This window comes from Watersipora subatra, chromosome 10, assembly GCF_963576615.1.
Source record: "Watersipora subatra chromosome 10, tzWatSuba1.1, whole genome shotgun sequence".
Classification (NCBI taxonomy): domain Eukaryota; kingdom Metazoa; phylum Bryozoa; class Gymnolaemata; order Cheilostomatida; family Watersiporidae; genus Watersipora; species Watersipora subatra.
The window spans coordinates 59,383,597-59,410,594 of NC_088717.1; the positions used below are offsets into that span (position 1 = coordinate 59,383,597).

Genomic DNA, 26,998 nt, shown 5'->3' on the forward strand with positions numbered 1-26,998 from the left:
GCAGGGCACTTGGGAATGAAAAAGCTAAAGGAAACGTTTAGTCAATGCATTTTGGACTTCTCAAGTTAATCACCATTCTCATCTTTTTAACTGCCGATGAATCAGTGCTTAGACTCGCCAACAGGTGGCAGCATTTAGCGTATCTTTAAGGGTCAACTGTGAAATACAGGCAGCTTGCTTCGTGTCTGTAAAGTGATGTCATCATTACTACAGGCCTCTGCTTCTGCTGACTTGTCTGAGTGCAGATCGGTGTGAGCACTAGTTGATCTTTTTTATTGCTGCTGATGCGTCATCTCACTGTTGCCTCTCTTCAGCAAGTTTTTTACTGCTGCCTCTCTCCAGCAAGTCTCTCACTGCTGCCTCTCTTCAGCAAATCTCTCACTGCTGCCTTTCTCCAGCAAGTCTCTCACTGCTGCCTCTCTCCAGCAAGTCTCTCACTGCTGCCTCTCTCCAAGTCTCTCACTGCTCCCTCTTTCTAGCAAGTCTTTTACTGCTGCCTTTCTTCAGCAAGTCTCTCACTGCTGCCTCTCTCCAGCAAGTCTCTCACTGCTGCCTCTCTCCAGCAAGTCTCTCACTGCTGCCTCTCTCCATGTCTCTCACTGCTCCCTCTTTCCAGCAAGTTTTTTACTGCTGCCTTTCTCCAGCAAGTCTCTCACTGCTGCCTCTCTCCAGCAAGTCTCTCACTGCTGCCTTTCTGCAGTACCATCTTTTTTGTTGTCTCTGAAGCTCCTCAAAGTACCAGAGTGTGCAGAACATGCATATTCTAGTAGACTGTCCCCAGACTGAAGTGTCTCTCCTAGCCTGATAAGTGGATAGGTGTCCTACATGGTAGTTGGGGTTCATACATGTTAGCTGGAGTTCTAAGATTGTAAATATAAAAAGTCTTGTCATAAGCTGTGTATCCTGTAAAGCTAGTAAAGAGACACATAAACAGATACTCTACGAAGCAATGTTTTGCAGTATGCTACCGGAGGAGAAGAGGACGAAGAGGAAACCTGTGTTCTATCAGACAAATGGTGCTACGAACAATCGTCGGGTCGTTGGTTTCACGTAGACCCTGTAGCTAGATTAAGGTCGAGCTCTAGCAGAGATAGCGTCATCACAGATGAGACAGGAGAAGAACCTGCGGGCAGCCCCTCTCCAGTTCTACATCTCAAAGACTTGGGCTATAGCAATAACAATACTCTCAAAGTTAATGTGACAAATGAACAGAGTGCCAGTGAGAGCAGTTCATCAACTACGAGCCCAAAGGTAAAGTATGTGCATCAAAAAAGTTGTCTATGAGTTAGAACAGCTCATTGTGATTAAGAGAAGACAACTCTATATTCGGCTACTTTACTGTTACTAATGTACAAAAGAGAAAACATGTAAATATTTACATACATTTGCATACATGTATACTGTAAATGGGTGGATGTACATGATGATATAGGTGTATCTTTGATGAATCAAAGAAGGTACATCTAGGAATGGTGTTATTTGATAGTGTAATTAAACGTGGGTGAACCATTGAGCAGCCGTTAGGAGTCAGGGCCCTTTCAAGTCGTTCTATGTATTAAGTCTCTTAACATGAATAGAGGCATGAATAAAATACATCAGCTATGAAGTCAGTGCAGTGTAAACTTGGTCTGCCTTAATTTAAACATAAAACTGAAGGGAACAATTAGTCTACTATGTGCTTACTTGCAGAGCACCCAGCCTTTAGAGATCAAGTCAAAGCGCAATGGAGGATTTTTTCAGCGACATGTTGGATCATTGACTAGACGTAATTCACAAAAGGGATCTAAACGAGATCGGACAATCGGAGGAGGGGGTGTTACCGCACCTTCGATAAGTGCTCCTACGCTAGTAAATAATGAAGCTATGAATGAGCGAATGGAAAGGCTAGGATGTGTGCAGATATCAAACGGTGAAGCGAGTGAACGTGTTGATGGTGGTCTGTTGCGGTCAGCGTCGAGTGACCAATGCTGCGACAGCTGCTCCCTCAATGGCTACCTTACCGAGTACCGTCTCCCTTCTGACTATGTGCACGGCACTTTTCCTAAACAACTTCTTGAAACAAACACGCCTTCTAGACAAACTAGCATATCACAATGCTGCCATTCTCGAAGCAGTAGCACTAAGACAGGTGTCCACCAGCAGGCTTCATCAAATAGGCTTAGTGTATACGACAATCTAGACAATCTACCATTGGAAGATGATTTTCCTTCAGTGACAGCTTTACCTACTCCAAATACTCAGGCTCGAAGAGAACTCGACGCTGTTCTACATGATTTGCTCATAAACATAACCAAAATAGATTTCGATTCTGGTGGAGATACGCTGCCGAATGTGACAGCTGCTTCTGACTCAGCAATTGTTTCTCCTATGAGTGAGGAGTTGTCCTCTATCACCTCAGACACGCATGCAGACACTCTCGAACCGTTGAGCCCAGAACTTACACCAGAGCAGAGACGTAGAGGCAGCGTGAAAGGCAGCAGTAATGAGGAGCTATCGGGAAGCCTGGAAGAGGAGACAGGTGATGCAAGACAGACAGAAGAGACTGTGTGGAGGGAAAGAAGAGATTCTGGAGTCGGTTCATCGCTAACCAGAGAACCATCGTGAGTAAACTTTATGTCAATATTTGATGCAGCAGTGATTGCGGCAGTTGAAAGTTAATACATGGGGCTCGGTTTATAATGGGGTTAAAGGTCAACTTACTCAAAATTGTACTAGATTTTATCAGAAAGTATTGGTATTTTTCTATCATTTGCGTTTGTTTGTGATGCTTGAAGTAATCTGACTGCCAGGAAGTTTCAAGATTAAAATCGACAAAACTTGATCGCGGTTAAAACACTCGGAAGAAAAATAGGTGCGGAATGACATCACTAGTTGCTATAGTTTATATCAGCTGTTGTGCTCAAGTTTCAGCATTATGTGTCTCTATTCTGTCGGTCCCTTTGCAAATATAGACATCATAATTACACAATTTTAAACAATAATTATTTTGGCAGTCAGATCTTCTCAAACAATAAAAAACCAATCACAAATGATCGAAAAATACCAATACTTTCTGATTGAATTCACTGAAATTTTGTGTAAGTTCGCCTTTAAACAAAGAACATTTGCTAACAAGAGCTGATGTTGTTATATAGCAGATGAGTTGATGCTGTTATATAGCAGATGAGTTGATGTTGTTATATAGCAGATGAGTTGATGTTGTTGTATAGCAGATGAGCTGATGCTGTTATATAGCAGATGAGTTGATGCTGTTATATAGCAGATGAGTTGATGCTGTTATATAGCAGATGAGCTGATGTTGTTATATAGCAGATGAGTTGATGTTGTTGTATAGCAGATGAGCTGATGCTGTTATATAGCAGATGAGCTGATGCTGTTATATAGCAGATGAGTTGATGTTGTTATATAGCAGATGAGTTGATGCTGTTATATAGCCGATGAGTTAAGGCTGTTATATAACAGATGAGTTGATGCTGTTATATAGCAGATGAGCTGATGTTGTTATATAGCAGATGAGTTGATGCTGTTATATAGCAGATGAGCTGATGCTGTTATATAGCAGATGAGCTGATGCTGTTATGTAGCAGATGAGCTGATGTTGTTATATAGCAGATGAACTGATGTTGTTATATAGCAGATGAGCTGATGTTGTTATATAGCCGATGAGCTGATGTTGTTATATAGCAGATGAGCTGATGTTGTTATATAGCAGATGAGCTGATGTTGTTATGAAGCAGATGAGTTGATGTTGTTATGAAGCAGATGAGTTGATAATGTTATATAGCGGATGAGGTGATGCTGTTATATAGCGGATGAGGTGACGCTGTTATATAGCAGATGAGCTGATGCTGTTATATAGCAGATGAGCTGATGCTGTTATATAGCAGATGAGCTGATGCTGTTATGTAGCAGATGAGCTGATGTTGTTATATAGCAGATGAGCTGATGTTGTTATATAGCAGATGAGCTGATGTTGTTATGAAGCAGATGAGTTGATAATGTTATATAGCGGATGAGGTGATGCTGTTATATAGCGGATGAGGTGATGCTGTTATATAGCAGATGAGCTGACGCTGTTATATGGTAGATGAGCTAACGCTGTTATATAGCAGATGAGCTGATGCCTTTTGGATAAGAATAGTTAGTCGTGTAGTGCAGTCCATACTTCCTAATACTGCCAAAGTTGAAATCTGAGTTGCACAAAGTTGATTGCTTTCCAAAAATAACTACATATGTGTTATTCTTCCAGTCTTGCACGGCTATAACACTTTAAAGAATTTAATCAAGAGACTATCACTATATAACATTGAGAGCTTTGGTTCAAAGGCGGTAATAATCCTTATTTACTTAGAGGTGATTCTGTTGCCAAAGCCTAGACAATGGCTAAAGTATTTCAGATTTTCCTTGACCTCCATCAAAGCTATTGAGTTAGAAAGCTTGTGTGTTTATATCACTCCAGAGTTGTTCCCAAACTAAGGCTAGTTTTGAAAAGTATAACTTTTGCCAAGTTCTCAATGAAAAATTGGGCCATAAATAGAGGTATCACTATTGATAGAGAACGAAAGAAGAAAGTTCGTTTAAGATGGCACAGTTTCGTTGCCTCCCATAGGCCTAGTTTCAACTCTCTCAATCAGCACATTTCGAGCTTGTCAGCGAGCCAAATCATGTACTTGCGGCGACTAGCTCTGCTCAAAGTAACAAGTCTCATGGAACAATACTCGCCTTCCCACAAGTCTGGCTTCTCTCTCCAGTGAGTATTCTTAACTAACAAGGGTTAACAACTCCTCTAGCAACACATTTCACACAAATAGTTGCTTATTTATTAGTGCCAGGCAATAAATATTATGTGAGTCAATGAGCCTTTGATCAGTTTGGTGTTCAACAATTGCTTACTATATAATTAAAGTATTCTAGTGTTTAATGCTATGGTAACAATCTGTAGTCACTGGTATAGAGTCTGAAATAAGATTGGCTTATTTGGTGAGAAAGTCTCATTAGGGCAAAGTCTAGCTGCTAGTCAAGGATTAGAGGTAAGAACCGGGAGTCAGCTGACTGAAGTATGAGTGACGCTGCCTTAGCACTTGAGAGAGCTGATAGGCCATGCTGATATCTGCTGTGGATTGCAGGCTGGTCAATAGGCTTATGAAGAAAGGAGGTAAACCTACAGATTACTCTGATAAAACAGTCTTTGGTCTGCCACTTTCACTTATCCTCCAGAAGACAGGACAACCCTTACCTCAATGCATTCTTCATGCTATGCGCTATCTTAGAAAGTCTGCATCAGACTCGGTCGGCATTTTTCGCAGATCTGGTGTGAAGAGCCGAATACAAAAGCTGCGGAATGACCTAGAACAAGATCCTGGTGAGTAAAAAAAGATATCTTAGGTGAGAATTAAACCTGTCCGATGTCTTCTGTGAAGCTGTCTTACTTTGACCATCTAGTTCAGTAATCAATTTAGTACAATCAGTCGTTTGAAATGGTCTACACAGGAGTTATCCTCTACAACATATGGATGTCAAGAGAACACAACTTTTACTCAAACTGTTTTTATACAGACAATGTGGCGCAGTTTGACAGCTTTCAAGCCTATGACGTCGCTGATATGTTCAAACAGTACCTGAGAGAATTACCTGAATGCCTTGTAACCACCAAACTATCTGACACCTTTATCGCTATACATCAGCATGTACCGCAGGAGCTAAGGCTAGAGGCTATGCAAGCGTGTGCCCTCCTCCTACCTGGTGAGACGATAGCGAGGCATCTTTGCTATTCATCATAGTTGCAGTTCTACAGGTTTTATTATGAGCCATTGCCCACAATGAACATAATTTGTCATTGTTGTCACCATCGTTGAATCTCATGTCCGCTTAATGATATTAAGAGTTTAGGATCATGTCAACTTGATGCTTGAATGGTTCTGTTTGCAGATGAGAGCCGTGAGGTCTTGGAAAGCCTTTTATACTTTCTATCAGATATGGCCTCCTACCACGAGGAAAATCAAATGACGGCTAACAACCTCGCAGTTTGCTTTGCTCCAAGTTTATTTAATATTCACAACAGGTGGGTGGCAGCTCGAGATTTTGTCTGTCAGATTCATAACGGGTAGCTGTTAGCATGAGATCATACGCTTTAATTAACACAGAATTGACAGGCTTTAGCATGAGGTCTGGAAGCATAGCTCAACATCTTAATTGAGCTTAAACTTGTTGCTTTGTTTGGTGATCGAAACCAAAGTAGTTAAGATCGGCCGTGTTAAGCTATGGGGTGGAGTTTCCTACAGCAAAATCTTCCTAAGGCAGTCCAGTTTAATAAAATAAACTCTGCACCACGAGAGTCTGTTAATCTGACTTAAAGCTGGATAAAAAGAGTGTCCTGCTGCAATAGTAACATTAAAAGAAGTGTCCTGCTGCAATAGTAACAGTGAAAGTACTGTCCTGCTACAATAGTAACAGTGAAAGTACTGTCCTGCTAGAATAGTAACAGTGAAAGTACTGTCCTGCTACAATAGTAACGGTGAAAGTACTGTCCTGCTAGAATAGTAACAGTGAAAGTACTGTCCTGCTACAATAGTAACAGTAAAAGTACTGTCCTGCAACAATAGTAACAGTGAAAGTACTGTCCTGCTACAATAGTAACAGTAAAAGTACTGTCCTGCTACAATAGTAACAGTATAAGTACTGTCCTGCTACAATAGTAACTGTGAAAGTACTGTCCTGCTACAATAGTAACAGTAAAAGTACTGTCCTGCGACAATAGTAACAGTAAAAGTACTGTCTTGCTACAATAGTAACAGTATAAGTACTGTCCTGCTACAATAGTAATGGTGAAAGTACTGTCCTGCTACAATAGTAACAGTAAAATTACTGTCCTGCTACAATAGTAACAGTGTAATACAGTATTTTGGAAATTTTGGTACAGTAAGCTTGCTGGCATTTGTATGCATTATAATTTAGACCATCAAACAACATGACGTTTTCAGTTTTCTTAGCCACCTTTTTTTAAAACATCTTGTAGTGACAAAGGATATTAAAACTGAACTGTATTTACAGTCAGTGGTTCAGTCCACACAAGTGACTTTAATTCTCTATAGAAATATAATAACAAGCCCAGCATTTGACCATCAATATTCTATGTTATTTTATAGTAAAGTTGATATTATCTTCTCTTTTGAAGTTTTATTGGTCAGTTTGACTTTTGTTATGTAACTGAATTATGGTATTGTTGTCATTATTTGTAGCCCTTTATTTGATGTCATATAGATCTCAAATATAAATTTAAAAAAATGGCTGAAAGTTAATATAGAGTGCATGTGAACCCTCACCATTAGAAAATAAAAACCGGAGACATTCTTGTCTCTTTGACACAACAGTAAACTTCTTAAACACAAAGTTCAGTCTTTTGGTAGTTATTTGTTAATTTGGAGTTGTCTTTTCAATTTTTAGATATCGGACTACGCAGCATTTTACTTATTCTTAGTTCTCCTATAATTATTACTCACATAATTATTACTCACATAGGCACTGATGAATTAAAAATCAAAGTGTTTCATTTGGTTCCTCTCATTGTTTCAAACGTAAACATACATATCATAGACGTGTTATTTTACATTATATAAATATAGACGGTAGATACACTAACCGAGTACGCTTTTTTCTCTAGATTGCCCTGATGCTTGTCGAATGTTGCGTAGCGAGCGTGAAAGAACAATAATGCACGTTTTATTCATTTGCATGTCCAGATCTGCCCAAACCAAGAGTCCAAAGACTACGCAAAAGAATGCCCCCATAGCTGATCAAAAGGAGATCCTTGAGCACAGATCGGCTACAGATTGTCTCACCTCCATGATCACAAACTGCAAGAAGGTGTTCCGAGTGCCTGAAAATTTCTTTAGTCAGTGCTCTTCATCATCAGCCTATACGGATGGGGGCGAACCTGCCCCACTATCCTTGCTCGGAGCAGCTCCTGACTACCATTCTCACACTGAGTCATGCATTCAAGGTCTTCTCAAGGTTCGTGCCCAATTTTCTGTTGTACATGACGTGCAGGTTTACTTGTCACACGAGAACAGTCTATTAGTACGTTCAGAATTATCTGTGTAGTTTTATCTTAGAACTCGAGCAAATTTTTATAAACAGGCCAATGTGTAGCGATGTCTTTTTCAGGAGAGCAAAGATAAAGGCTGGACCTCAATTCCTCAGGTAGCCTTGGGGCACGCGGTGACGGAAGAGGTCGATGTATCATACAAAAAGGTGAACGATAGCAACCCTCTAAGGCTGTGGAAATGCTGCATAGAGCTAGAGGCAGACCCACAGGTTATATTACAGCGGGTGCTTAATGGTAAGTCTGACCTCTGCATGGCCTTGACTGATATATCAAACGTGTTTATGCCAACTCTTGGTTTGATGGTTTCAGCTGAACGTATTATTATTGAGAATGAAAAAGTTCATATCTTATTAAGAAGTTGAATTTTGTTGATTGAAGTTCATTTTCTTTGAAACACTTGTGACTTTCTCTCTTCTATTCCACCTCCATGACATGTAACAAGATATCTACTTAACTAATAATTATTTTTCATTTTATTCATTCATTCCTCACGGAAACAATTAAATCATGACCCCTGTAGTATAACATGGGCTCTTACAGAACTCAAAATTAGTTTTTGCGAGGTGGTTCTTTTTTAAACTTGGCTATGCTAGCATGAACCTTAATGTACTGCCTGGAAAATATGTCTTTTACTGTAAAAATCTATGACCATTGTCTTACTAGACATGACTGGTGATTGCTGATAAAGCTTGCGTGTTGCTAAAATGCTTCACAAAAAGGGGTTAATGGCATGGTACAGCAGGTGGTCGCATGGCAGGTGGTTGCATGGCTGGTAGGAATTCAGGGCATCATTTTGTTATTATAGAGAGGCAAAAATGGGATGAAGATCTGCTTAAATGGCGAACGGTAGAGAAGCTAGACTCAGAACTAGATGTGTTCCAGTATGTGATGACTAGCATGGCTCCTCAACCTTCAAGAGAATATTTAGTACTCAGGTGAGTTATTTGATCAAATTTATTACTGATTGAATTTGAACTGATCAACTTACATTCTAGGAATACCTCTATGGAATATTGGATCCCTTTATGGAAACACTTTTATCTACAGCAGGAGTTGCTAGTTTTATAGCAAATCTACTTTCTATAATAAAATGTTGGTTATTATACAGAACATGGAAGTCAGACCTGCCAAAAGGAGCCTGTGCGGTAGTAACTCATTCGATAGACCATCCAGCGAGTTCTCTAGGCGGAGGAATTCGGGGCATGGTCCTAGCATCACACTACCTCATTGAGCCCACTGATGGAAGCCGCTGCAAGCTAACACACATATCACGTATTGACAGTCGAGGGCGGCAGCCCAAATGGTACAACAGATCCTATGGAGTGCTAGCCGCAAACAATCTCATCAAGATTAAAGAGAGCCTCTCCAAGGATTTGTCTGTTCATGAAACTAAACTGTGAATCACTTCGGAGTTGAGATGCAATCTTAAGGGTAAAAAATAATATATCTGATGTATTTTTGAAAATTTTGTAATTATATTTAGGTACTTCAAAAATAACGAAGTCCTGAATTAAACTGTGGCCATCGGTCTTACAGCTTGTAGTTAGCAATTTTTTCCCCCCGAGTCCCATTTCATGACATCTCTTGCTTTTTTAAGCTTGAAACAGAGACTGATGCGCTCGCTTGGGGCTCTACTCCCTTCGTGACCTATGCGAGAGTTTTTTGTTCACAATGAATTAATTGTAAGATAATTGGTGCTCAACACAAAAGGCTTTTGTCATTCTAGAAATGTAAAGCATAATTTTTAACACGTAATAAGCCGAGACGGAGAACTGCATTTTACCTCCAAGTATTAGACGTCTGTCTCTATTTATCAAGTACTTTTTCTGTAACTTTTTTCTACTCAAATGACAGCGGTTGTGACTGGAGGGAAGACAGGCCCCGTCGTCTATCAACTCTATTACACTCGCTACCTCTCTTAAGATCATATCAATTTTTTTACTCATTTCCTTCGTAAATAACTAATCACAATGGCTAACAATCACTTCTACACATCCACTCACAATTGGTGAGTGAACAGCGGTTACTAAATGGTGTTTGTTTCTTTATAAAGCACCTGCCAGCACCCATCACCTTTTCTTTTTTATCTCAGTCACTGCAACTACATGTACTTAAATCTAAAACCATGACTGTCACAGAATACTATTTTATTATAATTGTTGTTTATATCTTGTTCTCATATTCATTATTAATGTATAAAATATATTTCTAATTATAAAACATGACACATATCGGACATCGTGTTGATTGATCACATTTCGGATTTAAAAATAGTGATGACAGCTTTGTAATCACTACATAAACAATAGCAACTAATCACACCCACTAGCCACTTGCAGTAGACTCGCAGTGTTAGCGAATGGTGCGTTTCTTATAAAGCACCTGCCATTACGTGCCATTGGTAATATCTATCTCAGTCATTGTACCTAGATGTATGTAACTGAGGGACCATAACTAGTAAATGTATGTAGTATTATTTTATAAGATATACTCTCTATGCATTTACATCGCTCTCACGTCAGCTGTTGATGTATAGAATATATTTTCAATTATAAAAAAAGACAAATTTTATGATAATGATTGAATAACAGGTTAGACAGGTGGTGATGAGGGTTAAACATGCTGTAAGACAAGATAGTAGTTTGAATCTCCTATCAATCATCTGCCAATGGTTAGTCTGATGAAAGACACGGCTAAGACTAGCATGAGTGTAGGGGTGGTATGATAGGCCTTACTGGGGACCCCGGCAAATGTGTTGATCCCTGCAACATACAATCGATGTGCCTTAGATATTGTAAACTAATGGTAGGATGGAACACTAAAACACAGGTGTGGTAAGTCGAAATGAAAGTCTTAAAGGCTGACCACAGAATCGCAATGATTTTTGGCACTCCGCATGTAGTGTCAGTTTTATACTTTCAGTGGTCAGGGTCATAAGAGAATATTTTATACAAAGTCATAGCGTACTTTCAGATAAAGAGTGTTAAAACAAAGGAGACAACTTACTGTAGAGGGATACAACAGCCTGATCTCTTCCTCTGTTGTTCGTGGCGCTACACACATAATATATCATATCTCCCGGTTCAACAGTGGTGATATCAAGGGAAGTGAACAGGGCATCTATGGTGCTCAGTCGACCTACATTCATAATCTAAAAACCAAATGATATTCAATAAACAGCGATAATAATAACAGAGCTAGACAGCTAGCGTGTTGAAAGAGAATGTATCTTTATGTTAATACTAGCTGAATACCCGGCGGTGGATGGTTAATAGAAGAATTACCCAATGAACTTGAGTAACTTATGTTAGTTTAAATCTTTACTATAATAAGAGTCGTGTCTGAAGACAGGTTAATAATTGTTACGTTACAAGTAATAATCTCTAACGCATCTAGTAGCTAATAGTAACCAACAAGATTTTCTAAAGTGCTCAAGTGTCTTACTTTAATCGATGTAATGAATTATTCCTTTCCTATTACTTCCTTATTCCTATTATTCCACAATTATTCCTTGGTATGACAATGTAGCTGCTTGTCCTAGTGGGTTAGTTCGATTGACTCTGCAGGTTCTGAATTCAAATCCAGTGCAAACCAGATGTTTTGTTCCTAAAACTTTATCGTTATAACTGGACACACAAACATCCAACAGACAAACACCGAGATTTATGTAGATTGAATACAACGGGCTTGCCATGGAACGGATATCTGACAGGTAACAATTACACTCCCATTCCAACAAGTGGTCATATACCATTTGCAATGATGATTTCGTCGAATACAAACTCTAGAGTATTTGGAATGATATTGTACGTTGCTACGTACACAAGGGCATAGCTTATAAACAGCAGTTCATAGCGAATTGAGAGTTAACTCTGCGATTGACTCTTAATAATCCTAACCACAACTACTGCCATAGAAGTGAAACTTAATTATTCCAAAACACATAATTCTCAATCAACAGATAGATTGTGACCCAAGGCTTGAACGGCTCATAGATGCTGCATTTTAGCTTCAACCAAAAGCTTAAAGCCCTCTGATCATCTAGAATCTCCTTAAGTACGAACCTTTTGCTCAACGCTGTACTTGCTGTCTGTCCTTATGACCTTAGCATTTGCAAAGAATGTGTTATCAAATTCTAAATCTCCTCTTTCATAGCGTTCTCCATTCTCAGGTGTCATCCCATACCAAGTCAGGTCAGGTCGAGGGTGCCCTGTATACAAGTCTAGACCATTTAGAGTTTTTAATAAAGTTCAAAGAAGAACATATTTTAGCTTCATCTAAACTTGAAAAATATTACATTTGTGAAAAGAACGAGTTGGGTCAGCTAGAGAGATACCGTAAAACCTCTAATTGAACACCACCTTTATTTGACCGCCACCTCATTTTGACCGTCGCTTTGACCTTTACGAACCCAAAATAGCAAGTGATCAGTAGAAAATTGTCCACAAAATCAAACTAATAATGATGTGGTTACATCAATGACAATTAATTATTTTGTTGTTGCTGTTCGCATCGAAGTCCGCTTTCTAAACAGTAGACATTGTGGAGGGTACTGGACAACTAGAAGATGATCAGTAGACATTGTGGAGGGTACTGGACAACTAGAAGATGATCAGTAGACATTGTGGAGGGTACTGGACAACTAGAAGATGATCAGTAGACATTGTTGTATCAAACAACCAGAAGAAGATAGAATTGTTTCGAACGAAAGCAACAATCAGAACATAATTGGCCGAGCAAATGATGCATTTTAATTTTTGTTTCTGCACGTTTTATAGTAAGTATGGTTTGTTTAAGTCACTTGTTCTTGAATATATATTTGTAGCTATTTGAAAAATACAACGCCAGCCTCTATTTAAACGCCACCTATATTTGACCGCCACTATAGGGGAAGGGTTAAAAAAGAGCGGTATGGTGTTTAATTAGAATTAAATTCCAATAAGTTTTTTATAGTATTTCCCATGACTAGACAATCAAAAAAGACAAGATGCAAGTATTAAGCTTCAAACATGCTCACCCTGCACCCGACACCAGATCATCACCCTCGTGTTCTCCCCGGTGTCTGAGCCATAAGTTGGTTCAACAACAGTCACAGTAGGTTTGTACTGGACAGAGAGTCGTGACAAGAACTCATCGGGAGGCCGAATATTGTTATCAGCGCTGCATCGGTAGGACCCTGAGTCAGTCTTGCTCACATTATTTATGGTTAGGTTCTGCCACTGTTAAACCAACAAATCGTCAGCCAACAATTACACTGTATAATTACACTGTATAATTACATGATAGCAGCCAAAGTACATCATACTAGCTCTAATTTACATATCATGTCAGGGAGTCATCTACTAGAACTAAGAGAGGATGTTCAGGGAGTCATCTACTATAACTAAGAGAGGCTGTTCAGGGAGTCATCTAATAGAACTAAGAGAGTCGTTATGCCAACAATTACATTGTACAATTACATGGTAGCAGCCAAAGTACATCATACTATCTCTGACCTACATATCATGTCAGGGAGTCATCTACTAGAACTAAGATAGGCTGTCCAGGGAGTCATCTACTATAACTAAGAAAGGCTGTTCAAGGAGTCATCTGCTAGAACTGAGAGGCTGTCCAGGGAGTCATCTACTATAACTAAGAAAGGCTGTTCAAGGAGTCATCTGCTAGAACTGAGAGGCTGTTCAGGGAGTCATCTACTATAACTAGGAGAGGCTGATATATAATTGAGACTCCTTAAGAACAAATCCTTTACAAGCTTGTAATAAAACTAATTCTGTGTACTAACTGTGTCCGTGTCAGAGAGTTGAAGCCTGGACTGAACAGCTCTTTTAGATGGAAGAGGTGCACCACTTGCCCGACTCCATGTTACGTTTGGACCAGGGTTGCCTTGCGATATACAAGGAAATATTACCGTTCCGCCGAGGAGAACATCAATTGACACAGGAGATGCAGCAGTCTTTATCTACAGTAGTAATGATTCATGTTGATATTCCATCATTCTTTTACTAAAATAACACTGAGTCCTATTTGCTACTCTGTGTGTGCTAGTCTATATACCTATATAGACCTCAGTGATTGTCATTCATCTTTCCACTTATAGTGATAAGGTGACAAAAATCCACTTCGCAGAGGATTCAAACTCAGAACCTCCAGGTATACAGACCAGTGAGCTAATCCACTACACTAGTGTCATTACCATACCATGGCAAGGACAATGTAGTGTCCTTACCAAGTGGCCTTAGTATCAATAAATATAGGCCCTGCCCTTACCATACCATGGTAAAGGACAGGGCCTATATTCATGCAGCTCGAGTAAAAATACTACTGACTTGCTTGACGTTAAGCATTATGCGTTAACCTCATTATGCGTTAACCTCATTATGCGTTAACCTCATTATGCGTAACATCAAGCTGGCTTTGTGTCTATTATTATAGTAAAGCTTTAGACTAGCTAAATTTACTAGATTACCAGACAAGTTGCTCATATACAAACTGTGTACTAGTCTATCATATTTAGTACTGTAAAATAGGTGAAAAAGTGAGAGATAGCAAACCTTTGGAGGAGATAGCACAGTGAGCTTCACTCTCATTGTGTCAACAGGAAGTTGCTCATTTGGAAGCCGTACACGACATTCGTACCAACCGTTGTCAGGAAAGGTGGCAAGATTCACCGTCAGCGAGTAGAGTATATTTGAGCCTAACCAATATCATGAATTCAATGCAGTCAGCATTTGCCCACGTTAAGTTCACATACAATAAAAACTAACTATATACAAGCACTCACAAGTATCCTGCAGTAAACTGAGAAGACAACTACTATCTTATTAATGGTTGCCATTGTAATATGAGAAGACAACTACTATTATACTAATGGCAGTCATTAAGACTGACTTTCTGCAGGTAGTGAACATGAGGAATTACCCAACCACAATCCCACATGAACAGTTATTACGCATAAAGGTTTTTAACAACCACCATAAAGCAACAAATTGCATAGCATTAGCAAAAAAATAAGGAGTTGCCTAACCATGACCATATCCATCACCCATGAAATTATTGAACATGGTATAAGCTTTGAATGTAATTCTATGTAACGCACCTGTATAACCTGCCTGCCAGCTCGAGCTCATCTCCTGACCAAGCAATTGTTAGGTAGAGCACACCGGAACCCGTTAACAATCAGCTAGCAGTAGAATAAATGACAGAGACCCAGTTACAATAAAAGTCAGCTGAGAGGTCACATCATACTACATAAATTATAAGTAATAGTTACTGTCTCCGCCTCAATTCTTACAGATAGTACAACTGCACCCAGCGACATGTTAAACTATTACGATGTCTGCAGACACAACCCAAGCTTGTCCTTGACCTCATGGAAGAGCTAATGTAATGTTGATCAGACGCTTTGCTGCTCAAAACATGAAGAGCTCTTACTTGTTGATTCAAAGCAGCCAATCACATACTTTTCTTTACCCTCTATAGTGTTATGCTCCTCTTTAATAGAGCAGTCAGAGGAGATGGTCTTGGGCGCGCCCCCAGTTGCATTGAGAAATACCCATTCTACCTGAAAGGGATAACCAAATGGCACATATGCAGCATATTCACTCAGGCTATTGGGACTTGAATGTCACACTGCTACTCACACTCGCTTGCTCTTGGACATCTCGGTCGGTCGTAGAAACTGTACAATTGAGAACACCCCCTGCGCCGGAGGATACGACCACCTCTTCGGGCTGTCGAACTATCAGTCCACTTGACTGGCTGTTGACCCCTGCAAATATTTACATACCCTACAAGATGAAAATATTCGTTGGTCATAAAAATTCGCGATTTCACGAACAGTCAATTCCGTGAATTATTAAATTCCGTGAATAATTAGTTCTATTTTTAATCAGAAGGGAAAATAACTACTGCATGAAATTAAAAACTAGCCGCTAGGCAAGTTTTAATATAAATGCTAAACGTAGTTGAGTTCCAAAACATTTTTAAAATCATTGCCTGGGCTTTGAGCTAACACCATTGCCAATGCATCACATTTCTTTACAAAATTATTCAAGGTTGTCACAAGATATGCAAAATGGCGTCATCGCAAAAATAGCCGCTAGGCAGAAGTACTAAACCTAGCCGAGTTACAAAACTTCTTTAAAATCATCGCCGGGCTTTAAGTTTTATTGCCATTGCATCAAACTTTACAAAATTATTCAAGGTTTTCACATGTTATTCGGCATGGCTTCGTCATTGCAAAAAATCTCTCCTCGTCTTTTTACATTGACATCAACTCATCAATTTCTAATACCAAAGTTGAGGACGATCATGATCTAGACATTATGGTATGTATTTGATTTGCAGTGCAGATACGTTTTTCTATAATTAACTGCATTAGTTAATTCTTTTGTTTAAAAACTGATTGCTTTCATTAAATACTTCAGCTATTGTTTTTGTACTTCCTTAACACTTATTAATATTTTTTCTTTTTTGTGTTTACTGCAGATTGAGAATGAAACAACCTACTCTGAATACGAAAACTAGAGACAAGTAGTAATATTCATCAATGCAGGAATATTGGCAGAAAAGCAACCAGTCAACCTAGACCCTTCATCGACAACAACTCCTTGATATCGCTGCAGCAAGCATGATTAAATTATATATTTTATTTCATATATAGATATATTATAATTTATTACAAGCTTGAGTGTACAAATAAAATATTTCAAATACAAATAAAATTTTACAAACGATGAATGGAGTAAATATAAACAGTTTAGTCCATATGGCGGTTGTCTAGCAATAAAATTAGACTGGTACTCTTGATTAGTGAATACTAGCGTGTAATGGTGCTCACTGACTAGTTATTTTGGTAATAGCAGCTCTGTCACTGTCTTGCGTAGATGTTAAAGGCGATTCTCTCACTACTACATGACTAGTAAGGAAGTTATCATCAGAACTCTCTTTGTGGCTACTATTGCAAAGTTCTGCCGGTTGGCCAAAGATTTGTGCTCGTAAGGGCGTTTTTGTTCCTTTTTGAAAACAGATATATTCTCCTCGTTAGCAGCTGCGGTAACTTCTATCTCAATTTCAATATCTCCCTGAATGATTGGTGATCTTCTAAGGATGACATCTACCACCCTTGCAGTCATTGTGCCTCTGTATATGATGAAAGATCTCTTTCTCTCTCTCACACTAAAGCAAATAACGAAGCAATTGGGATGGAAAAATACATATGGCGTTTTACCGAAGAACCAAAGTAAAATTCAACTAATTTAGTAAATGGTTTTGAAAAAACTCATTACTTACCACAAATTGTTGGTTCATCAAAGGCATCCAAATTTATGAATATTCGTGAAAACCTCGGAACGCAGCAAAAAACTTATAGCTTAGCACGATCGACCCGTAGTTGTAAGCTAAATAGACAACGAAACACGCAATGTGCGCATGCATAGGGTTAACTCTATTGCTAGACGTAATAGAGTTAACTCTTCATAGAGAGTGACAGTTGTCAGCCGCGATTAAATTAATCCGCAAATATGCATGAAATGGCAATTTTCGCGAAATTTACCTCCGCGAATAAATTCATCCTGTAGGGTAGAACTTTATTTACGAATGAACTCATTTGCTGTTCGACAGTCATTTCACTAAACGGAAGTATCTAAACACTATGGCAACTTTACAAATAACCATGGTGAGTGCAGAGCTACGAAAGTGAATCAAACTTTCGATGAAACAGAAGATCAAACCACTGTAGTGCTGAAGAATGTGAGAGAAAATGAAGGGTATCATTTCAAAAACAACTGTGAACATTGACTTGACTCTTTAGTTCAACGCTCACAATAGCTTCAACTGCTACCATATACATGTACATAATGCCAGCTGCCATCTACTGTAGAACTTGTTAGTGAACTTATGTTACAAACGACTTGAAATGGAGTTGATGAAAGTAACTGTCGCTAGATGTACTCTATTCTGTGACCAAGGAGTGAACTGGGAATCGCTTCAGTAAGGAATCCATACATTTGACTACCAAGGTTCTTGGTGTCATAGATGTCTTAGATAGTTCTTAGATGTCAATTGACCTTATCAGAGACAATTTTTATCTGATAGCACTATCCCAAGTAATTTGGCAATTTAAATAATATATGTCCACAAGGGACTCGACAGTAGAGTTGCCCCGATTTTGGTATCGGAATCGGTATCGGTGCCGATATGAGTGTCAAGTATCTGAATCGGTATCGGCCGATCTTTTCTTAAAAAATCTGAACCTTCCGATACTTTTTACAGATCAACCATTTAGCAGAAAACTGTATTTTAGCCTGCTATACTAATAAAAAAATCATCAGCTGTAAGCTTCTTACTTTTACTTAATGAATTTCAGGCCTGCCACACAATTTATTTCATGTCTATAGCCTGATCAACGCAGCGAAGGAAACTTTTTAGCCAGAACGTAAACAAAAAGTGTGGTATTTCCCAATTACAGCGATAGGGTTTATTGCAAGCAATCACGAACAAAATAACAAAAATGGGAAACAAGAACGCAATGCAATATTTCTATTTACTAGCATTACGAAAGTACTTTAAACAGTCGACGCATAAAGTTATCTATCACTCTCTTGATCCTAATGATACAATGGATCGTTTGTATTGTACAAAAAACGGTAACCCCAGTGGCGTATCGGTATGAGCCTGTCCTCCAACATCTGTTGCAAGGGAATCCCCCTTCAGTACGCTTGGCTACATTGATAATGATGGAAGAAAAGAGACGTCTTACTGAGATAATTGAATCACTAACGGTTTTTAAAAGAAACATTGATCTGCTCTTAACTTGTACAGGCACAGCAGTTCATCCAACAATAGAAGAGGGACTTCGTTATCACAGATAGAACTGTACCATTAACAGTAATTACCTTTATTTACAAATTACAAGAAACATGGACTGTTTTGTTACTACATGCACGGTATGTCAGTATGTGAATATGTATATATTTTTTTCCATAAATGCAAACAAATAAATACAATAATATTCATGTTTTCTTTGCATTATGTTTGTATTTGCATAATAAAATGAGCTACTATCTATGCAACACAAAATATCTGAATCGGTATCCGAATCGGATATTTTTCAATTAGGATCGGTATATCGGATCGGTATCTGAATAGGCTGGTGAATTTAGAATCGGGGCATCTCTACTCGACAGCCAATAGCCCAGTGCTTGAACTCTAGCAAAAGATACCAAAATTATGCAAATTGATAACACTCTAAAAACTTGAAACACGATAGTTGTAAAATATTAAAGTTTCCTAACTGCATTAAAACATACAACTTTGCTTTAGCAAACTCTTCCCCGAATGCCTGTCACGAGAAAATGCAGGAAAGATAATCACTATGTTTCCATGACTCACATAATCCGCATGATTCACATAATTCGAATGATCCGCAAGTTGAGTTACTTTGCAATCGAGCGTTTTAATGAACACCTGCCTATGCGGATTTAACACCAGCGCTGACCCCATAGGTCAAGTATTACTCTAATTAATGACTCTATAAAATTAAATAGTCACGCTTAGCGTGACTACTTATCGTTCGGAACGGAACGTTGGCGCATTGAGACTGCTGAAATCGAAATAAAACGACTGAAGCGTGAAAATGTTTTCAATGTAATAGCCATCGATATTCTAATGCGCATTTATCGCAAGTACCGTTTCAATGATTCACAAGCACGATGGATTCGATAAAGTTTTGCGGATCACCAAACTCGCGGATTTATGCCGTTTCCATGAAGCGGATAACTTACGGATTGGCTCAAATTTGCGAATTATGTGCGTCATGGAAACGCAGTGAATGTAGCACAAAGTAACCTCGCTTTTAGTTTGAACGTAAGATATTGTCTGAATTTTACTGTCATTTTATGTAATCAGCCATTCATTTCCAGTTCAAATTCCATACTGAACCCTACGGAACTACCAAGTGCATTACAAAGTGTCAGTACTGAACCGTACTGGCACTTTGTAATGTGGTATTAATATTAGAAACTCTCTAACAGTTTTCGACTCTTCACCAGATCCGCATAACAAGCTGTAGGTCTATTCTAATTTTTGCAATAACGGTTCAATTTTTGGGTGTTATGTCGACCATTAGATGTATGGAGCTTGTTGCATTTTTGTTTCAGTTGAGACACGGTGCCTTTGATGTTAGTGAACATTTTCTACATACTAACGAGTTACAATGATCTAATTACTTATAAAGCTATCGGTTGATGACATCAAATGACACAGTGGATGATGCCGAATTCTAACAGATAATTTCTACCGTAAGAACAAAACCTTAAATGTTGACTTGTAACAAAATTCACATTACAGTTATTTAATATCAAAAGGTTCACCATGTCTTACTCTGTTGTGTTTTAGGTGCAAAATATATGGGAATGTGAGTAAAAGCTCTTAAAAGCTAAAAAAACGAACAGTTAATCGCAGCCACACGAGACCGCCGTAGTTTGGATTCTTTTTCCAAAACGACTCAAATGGGACGTAATTAAATAAGATGCTTCACAAATATACTTCCTGCATTCAATAAAACTATGTCTATTGTTCTTATGCGTCTATTTGATCGTCATTGCCATACTGTTACTTTTAGCACTGATATCTTATAACTTACCATAAAAATTCGTTAAACATTTTAATCTTAACTCGAAGGAGTACATATCATTGTCTGATAATCATGACAAGCCTGTTGGTCACCTGTGATAATCGAAAAGGGCTGGAAAAATTATTTGCGAAGTATTGGGACACATGATCAGATTACGACTTGACGATCAGACCAAGCCGAAACAAAACTGTTAAGTAGCGAGCATCTATATTTGATACAGGGTCTTGGGTAAAACCCCGAAGTGTTTGTCATAAACTAGTGCTACGATAAGTTTATATTGAGCTTTTTATTGGCCTTTCAATTCACGTGAGAACATCCCGTGACAAGACAATAACCAAACTGTATTGACTACGTCAGACTACGGCGGCTTTTCATTTTTGAGCTTTTAAGAGCTTGTAATCCATTTCCTATGGCGCCGTACAGTGCCTCGCGTTGCGCGTTCACAACTCGAGTTGCACAACTCGAGTTGTGAACACGCAACCCGACTTTTCAAAAGTAAGGTGCAATATATCGGTATTACGGTAGCATAACCGTAGATCTGGTTATATTAACAATGGTACATCAATAGGCACCCGTTAGCTAATAGAAATTAAACTGTATGTACTGTAAAACTAGAGCTAATAGCGAATTATACTGCACCGAGTTTGCAACTCGAGTTGCACAACTCGAGTTGAACAACTCGAGTTATATTTACCAACTCGAGTTGTGTAAATATAACTCGAGTTGTACAACTCGAGTTCATCAAAAATCCAGGCCGAGTTCTTTTAATAGCAATTCGAGTTCAACAACTCAGCTTGAGAACAGCTCATCATTTCATTTTCTCTAGCTATATTTTCTATATATGGAATTTATTTTGGTGCATCATTAAACGCCGTTGAAATAATTTCTATGTTCATTTTCGGTGTTCATTCAGTTTCTTGTCAGGTTCTAGAGAGATAACTCTTTTTTCATTTTATAAAGAAGTGGCCTACTTCCCACATAGATTGTTTTTTAGTTTGCTTTTTACATTCTACAATTGTTTTTTGTCTTGTTATATTTATAGAAATAAATATGCGCAAATATTGCCAATATATATATATATAATTTAAATGTCTATATATTTAAACTATTATTATTAAATTTCTGTAAATGTTCTGTAAATGAGACACCCCAATTACTCACTTTGCTTTTTTACAAACCCGTGTTAGTTTTGCGTATAATACAACTCGAGTTAATCATAAACCCAGGCCGAGTTGTACAATTCGGCAACTAGAGTTGTACAACTCGAGTTGTGAACACGCAACGCGAGGCACTGTAAGGCGCCATACATTTCCACATGTTTGGCACCTACAAAACAACAGAGTAAGACATGGTGAATCTTTTGATACCAAATAACTGTAATGTGAATTTTGTTGCAAGTCAACCTTTCATGCTTTATTTTTTAATGACATAGAAAACTGCAGATGTCAATGCCACTATCGTATGGAAATATCACCAAAACAGAATACAAACAGGGAATGAAGCCAGACCACAGGATAAGCATACAATATGTACAAGCAGCAAGATGCCCCAAGGCATCAAAAGAACCAATAATTATAAAATATCAAAAAGCAAATTAGAAATTACAAAGTGTAAGGACTACATCACAGAAAATGAGCTAAACACCCTGTCAGAGAACCACAAAAGAATGATTGGAGACGAAACAGAGGATTATACGTATACAGGTCTATCACCCGCTGTCAGACAGAGCCTAGATACCTAGAGTAAGCCACGAGCTCCACCCTGCATGTCTGCATCATGTAAACCGACTGGAGACTTACGCAAACAAGATAACTTCGCACACCTGACAAAGCATTGAGCCTCAACACTCAACCTACGCCATACAGGCCACCCTTGCCATAGCTAGACATCTGTCAAAGAGAACAGCTTCAATGACTCAGCCTCTCTTTCTTTCCTGAAGGCCTGCTTAGATGCTCTCCTCTCTGCCTGCTGAGAAGTCTCTCTCTCTCCTGCCTATGTAGCCTCATTTTCCTTCACCAGTTGAGCTTCTTCTATTTCACTATCTCAACTGCTGAGCCTCTCTATGCTTGACTGTCAAAACTCGCAGCTGTACTGAGCAAGCGAACATGGGCGACCGTTCGAGTAACAGGTGGTCTACCTTTTATCAGTTACTTTAACCTTTTGTCATTAACATTATTGCTTAGAATTTTGTTAGTTGTGTATTATAATTGGTGTACTTATAGAATAAAGAAACAACCTTTACTGATAAATATCAGTACTGCTTACTATAGCCTAACACCTTCACTCAGACCTGCCAACCTTGGAGTGGGAAAAGGAGTGCAATGAAAACGCGGGATTTGATAAGTGGGGTAAATTTTCATAGCATATAAAAACACCACAGCGAAAGATAATATAACTCCATATGGAAACCGCATGTCGTGGAGGTTATTGATAGATGAGAATGCCACAAATATGTTTATACATAGTTGATTATTAGTAGGAAGTATATGATTACTACTTGAAGATTGTGGCAAAAAACAGGGTTGCTTGGGTAAAAGGGGCAATTGCGTGACAATGGCGTGAGATGCGTGAGGCATGGGGCAATTGCGTGAGTCTCACCCCAATGCAAGAGAGTTGGCAGGTATGCTTTCACTAGTACCTAAACCAGTTATGATCAAAATAGTTTCCACAAGCTAAGCAAAAGTGCACAAACTAAACATAGTCAAAATAGAATAAGATGGCAAAGCAAACTCAACGCTGATGTTGTGTGTGGATTCGGATTAGTTGTGCATAACATAAACCCTCGATAACCACTCATAACACCTCTAAGTTGATAGAAGGCGCAACACTAACACTGATAGTCTCTTCTCTAACATTAACTACCAGTGACAATGAAGGTGAACCACAGTCTCTAAAATACAACAGAGCTGTTACAAAAGTTTGTTTGTCACAGCAAAATGTATACATGTACATGTAGTACAAGCAACGTATGTACGAAAGCGTCAATGACAGGCTTTGAACGCCGTGATATGTACGTATTTAAATATCGTTTGTATTTATCTGGATTACCCTTTTGATAGACTGACAGCAGTAACAACATGACCGTCAATGATCTCTGCATTTCCACCATTTTTGTCGTAACCGAGCGTCTCTTGTGGGATATTACCAAATGATGTTGCGAATTTGGGAACCAGCAGCCTTGATTCTCAATCGGTGTTGAATTCGGGCTCTATGACCTACCTACTTTCCAAAATGTAAAATGTATCTTTTACTGACCGTCTATGCCGTGATACCTAAAGTAGCCTTAGATCTTATTTTAACCTTTTCGGATAGTCGCAACTGTCAAACACGGGAGATAAAGCCGCTTCGCGCAGGCAATTACCTACTTTGCGATAGCAAGACCCCACTTCTGGTGCAATTCGAATTTACGGGATACGTGCAGGCCTGCCAACTCTCACGCATTGGGCCAACTCACGCAATCACGCCAAAGAAAAAATGAGTGAGAAATGCGTGAGATTTTTGTCCCAATTTCCACAATTTCATATATACTATCATTGATACATCAATTGTCCCAAAACCAAATCTCAAACATTGCCCCACTGTTGGGTTGGCACGCCTGGATACGGGTGAAACCATTAATATACAGCCCCCACTGTAGGCGCTGTATATCATTGGTGAAACGAAGCTTGCGCTAACTATTTTTTTATTTACTTGTGGCTAGTTTTTTAAACATACAAGATTTTGTTGTCTCCAATCTAGCTGATAACAAACCAAAAAAGTAGGACAACTTCGTGAAATGCCAGAGATTCATTTAAAAGTAGCATATTTATTTAATAGAAATGGAATTTGTTTGCAAGACCTATTTTTCATCAAGTAGTTTGTATGTGAAGCAGTAGGTTTACTCTTGTAATTTGGCCAATTTTTAGTGAATGAACTGTGGTGGACGAAGGGCCAATACTTTACACTTGTAAATATTTTATTATATGTTAGTATATATATTTTATATGTCTGTAAATATTTTATTATATGTGGTGTCCTTTTTTTATTATAGCCTTGTTACCCGTTATGCTATCAATTATCGTCGTTTATGTTGTCACTAGCTGCATTACCCGCCTACAGGAACAGATTCACGCGCAGCATAAGGTTTATTGAGAGTTGTCTTTCATACAGTATAACAACTCCAAATATGCAGTCTACTGAAACTGTTGCCCTAATGTATTATTTGTTGTTTAGATACTTTGAACGTTCAGTTTATTGACAGAAACTTCATTAGCTGTGTTCATCTTGACAGTTGTGAACAAAGAGAAGGTATTATGAAAAGGCTATTGTAACAAAAAGCAGAAAGCTTTCAGAAAGCACAACGAGATAGCTTTTAAAACCATGAAGCTGCTATTATTACAATACTCCCACTCAGTTACATGGTTGCACCAACAGCCAGTTCGTGACACAAAAAAAATACAATGATCGTAATCAACGAAAAAGCAAAAATATAACAGTCTTGTGTTCAGTGGTCAGACAATTAATTAACTCAAACCCAACATGTCTCTAAATTTGACAAATCGATCATATGGCAGCGGCTTCGTGAATATGTCAGCGATATTATCATTTGTCGAACAAAACTCGGTACAGACATCACCAGCTTCAATCGCCTCACGAACGTAGTGGTATTTTACATCTATGTGTTTTGTACGCTTGCTAGTTTTCTGGCTGTTCGCGATCGCTGCAGCTGATTGATTATCTACAAAGATGATTGTAGAATTAAGTTGCGTGGTTCTAATATATGAGAATAGCTGACGTAACCACATGCACTCAACAACACCATCAAACAACGCAATATATTCTGATTCCGTAGTAGAGAGAGCAACGACTAGCTGACGCTTGCTGGACCAGCTGATTGGACAACCAGCATTAATGAAGACTGCACCCGATTTCGAGTGCCGGTCAGCGTCGCTCGCATAATCTGCATCTGTGTATCCAACCATCGGTTTACCTTGCTTTCTAAAATTCAGGCATAAATCTTTGGTGCCCTTCAGGTAGCGTATTACTCGTTTGGCTGCGGTCAAGTGAGTCTGGGTGGGGCAAGCGTTGAACTTGGCTAAAGCTCCCACTGCTTCAGCAATACAAGAACGAGTAGATACGGCAACATATAGTAGACTTCCTACCATCGATTGATAGAGATTGGGATCTGCTAATTTGCTTCCATCCTTGTGACTCAGCTTTACATCATATGCTGCCGGAGTTGCGACAGGCTTACAGTTTTCCATGTTGAAATTTTGAATTATTTGTTGAATGTAAGGCTTCTGACTTAGGCGCATAGAATTTTCTCCTCTCTCAATAAGTAATCCCAGACAATGATGAAGCGGTCTGAGATCCGTCATTTTGAAACGAGATGAGAGAGCCGATTTTAATTCGGTCATCTGAGCACCAGTGTCTGACATTATACACAAGTCATCTACGTAGACACCAATCATCACTTTCTGGTCATTTTTCCAGCGAATATACACACAGTTGTCAGCGGAGGACTGCATGAAACCTAATGATTTAAGAAATTCATCTTATACCATGTTCCAACATTTAGGCGACTATTTAAGTCCATACAGCGAGCGATTAAGTTTGCAGACTAAATTTTCTTTACCCGGCACAACAAAACCCTCTGGCTGTTCCATATACACCTGTACATCTTCTGACAGTTTTCCATTCAAAAAAGCCGTTTGTACATCCATTTGGTGTATCATCATATCTCTCTCAACAGCATCCGATAAGAGTGCTCGCAGAGATGTTCTGTGAATCACGGAGGCGTATGTTTCATCGTAATCCACCCCAGCCTTTTGTGCATATCCCTTTGCCACAAGTCGAGCTTTGAATCTATTTATAGACCCATCAGACGAGTGTTTAGCCCTGAAAACCCACTTAGAGCCAATCGCTTTGCGCTCGGGCGGAAGATCAACCAGTTCCCATGTACCATTGTTGATCAGTGATTGATACTCATCATTGCTGGCTTTGATCCAGGCATCACGATTTGTGCTAGCCTGTGCTTGCGACAAACTAAGAGGCTCCACAATGTTGATTGCTGAGTGAGCAGAGTGACCAAGGTTTGTGAAATCATCAATACCAAACCGAACAATGGGTTGAGTGGAACGTGGTGATCGCCTATGTGTAACCGTTGGTGTTGGAGGATCCTTTTTATTTTCTGATAGGTCAATATTCACCGCTTCAGAGTTGTCTGCACTTGGCTTTGACGACTGATTTGGTAAACCCAGCTTGGTTTCATCAAAGGTGAC

The 26,998-nt window shown here is 38.9% G+C and overlaps 2 protein-coding genes across 6 annotated transcripts in view; one reads left to right on the plus strand and one right to left on the minus strand.

Moving 5' to 3' along the window:
* Positions 1-10,492, plus strand: part of LOC137407387 (rho GTPase-activating protein 7-like) — a 62,137-nt gene extending 51,645 nt beyond the window's left edge. For all 5 annotated transcript variants that reach the window (XM_068094028.1, XM_068094027.1, XM_068094030.1 and 2 more), the window contains 10 exons: positions 961-1,251; positions 1,690-2,600; positions 4,556-4,750; positions 5,127-5,362; positions 5,557-5,742; positions 5,929-6,061; positions 7,740-8,010; positions 8,164-8,338; positions 8,910-9,039; positions 9,213-10,492. In XM_068094028.1, the coding sequence (XP_067950129.1) occupies positions 961-1,251; positions 1,690-2,600; positions 4,556-4,750; positions 5,127-5,362; positions 5,557-5,742; positions 5,929-6,061; positions 7,740-8,010; positions 8,164-8,338; positions 8,910-9,039; positions 9,213-9,504 (2,820 nt within the window). In that variant the 3' untranslated portion in view covers positions 9,505-10,492. The remainder of the gene's footprint in view (positions 1-960; positions 1,252-1,689; positions 2,601-4,555; positions 4,751-5,126; positions 5,363-5,556; positions 5,743-5,928; positions 6,062-7,739; positions 8,011-8,163; positions 8,339-8,909; positions 9,040-9,212) is intronic.
* A 135-nt stretch (positions 10,493-10,627) lies between these two features.
* On the minus strand, positions 10,628-23,998 carry LOC137407388 (protein amalgam-like). The gene is made up of 9 exons (XM_068094032.1): positions 23,787-23,998; positions 15,745-15,872; positions 15,536-15,665; positions 14,656-14,798; positions 13,887-14,063; positions 13,122-13,323; positions 12,169-12,314; positions 11,111-11,255; positions 10,628-10,866 (listed from the first exon to the last, which is right to left on the minus strand). Exons 1-9 carry the CDS (start codon positions 23,845-23,847, stop codon positions 10,763-10,765), a joined length of 1,236 nt encoding a protein of 411 aa, XP_067950133.1. The 5' UTR covers positions 23,848-23,998; the 3' UTR covers positions 10,628-10,762.
* Positions 23,999-26,998: the final 3,000 nt, after the last annotated feature.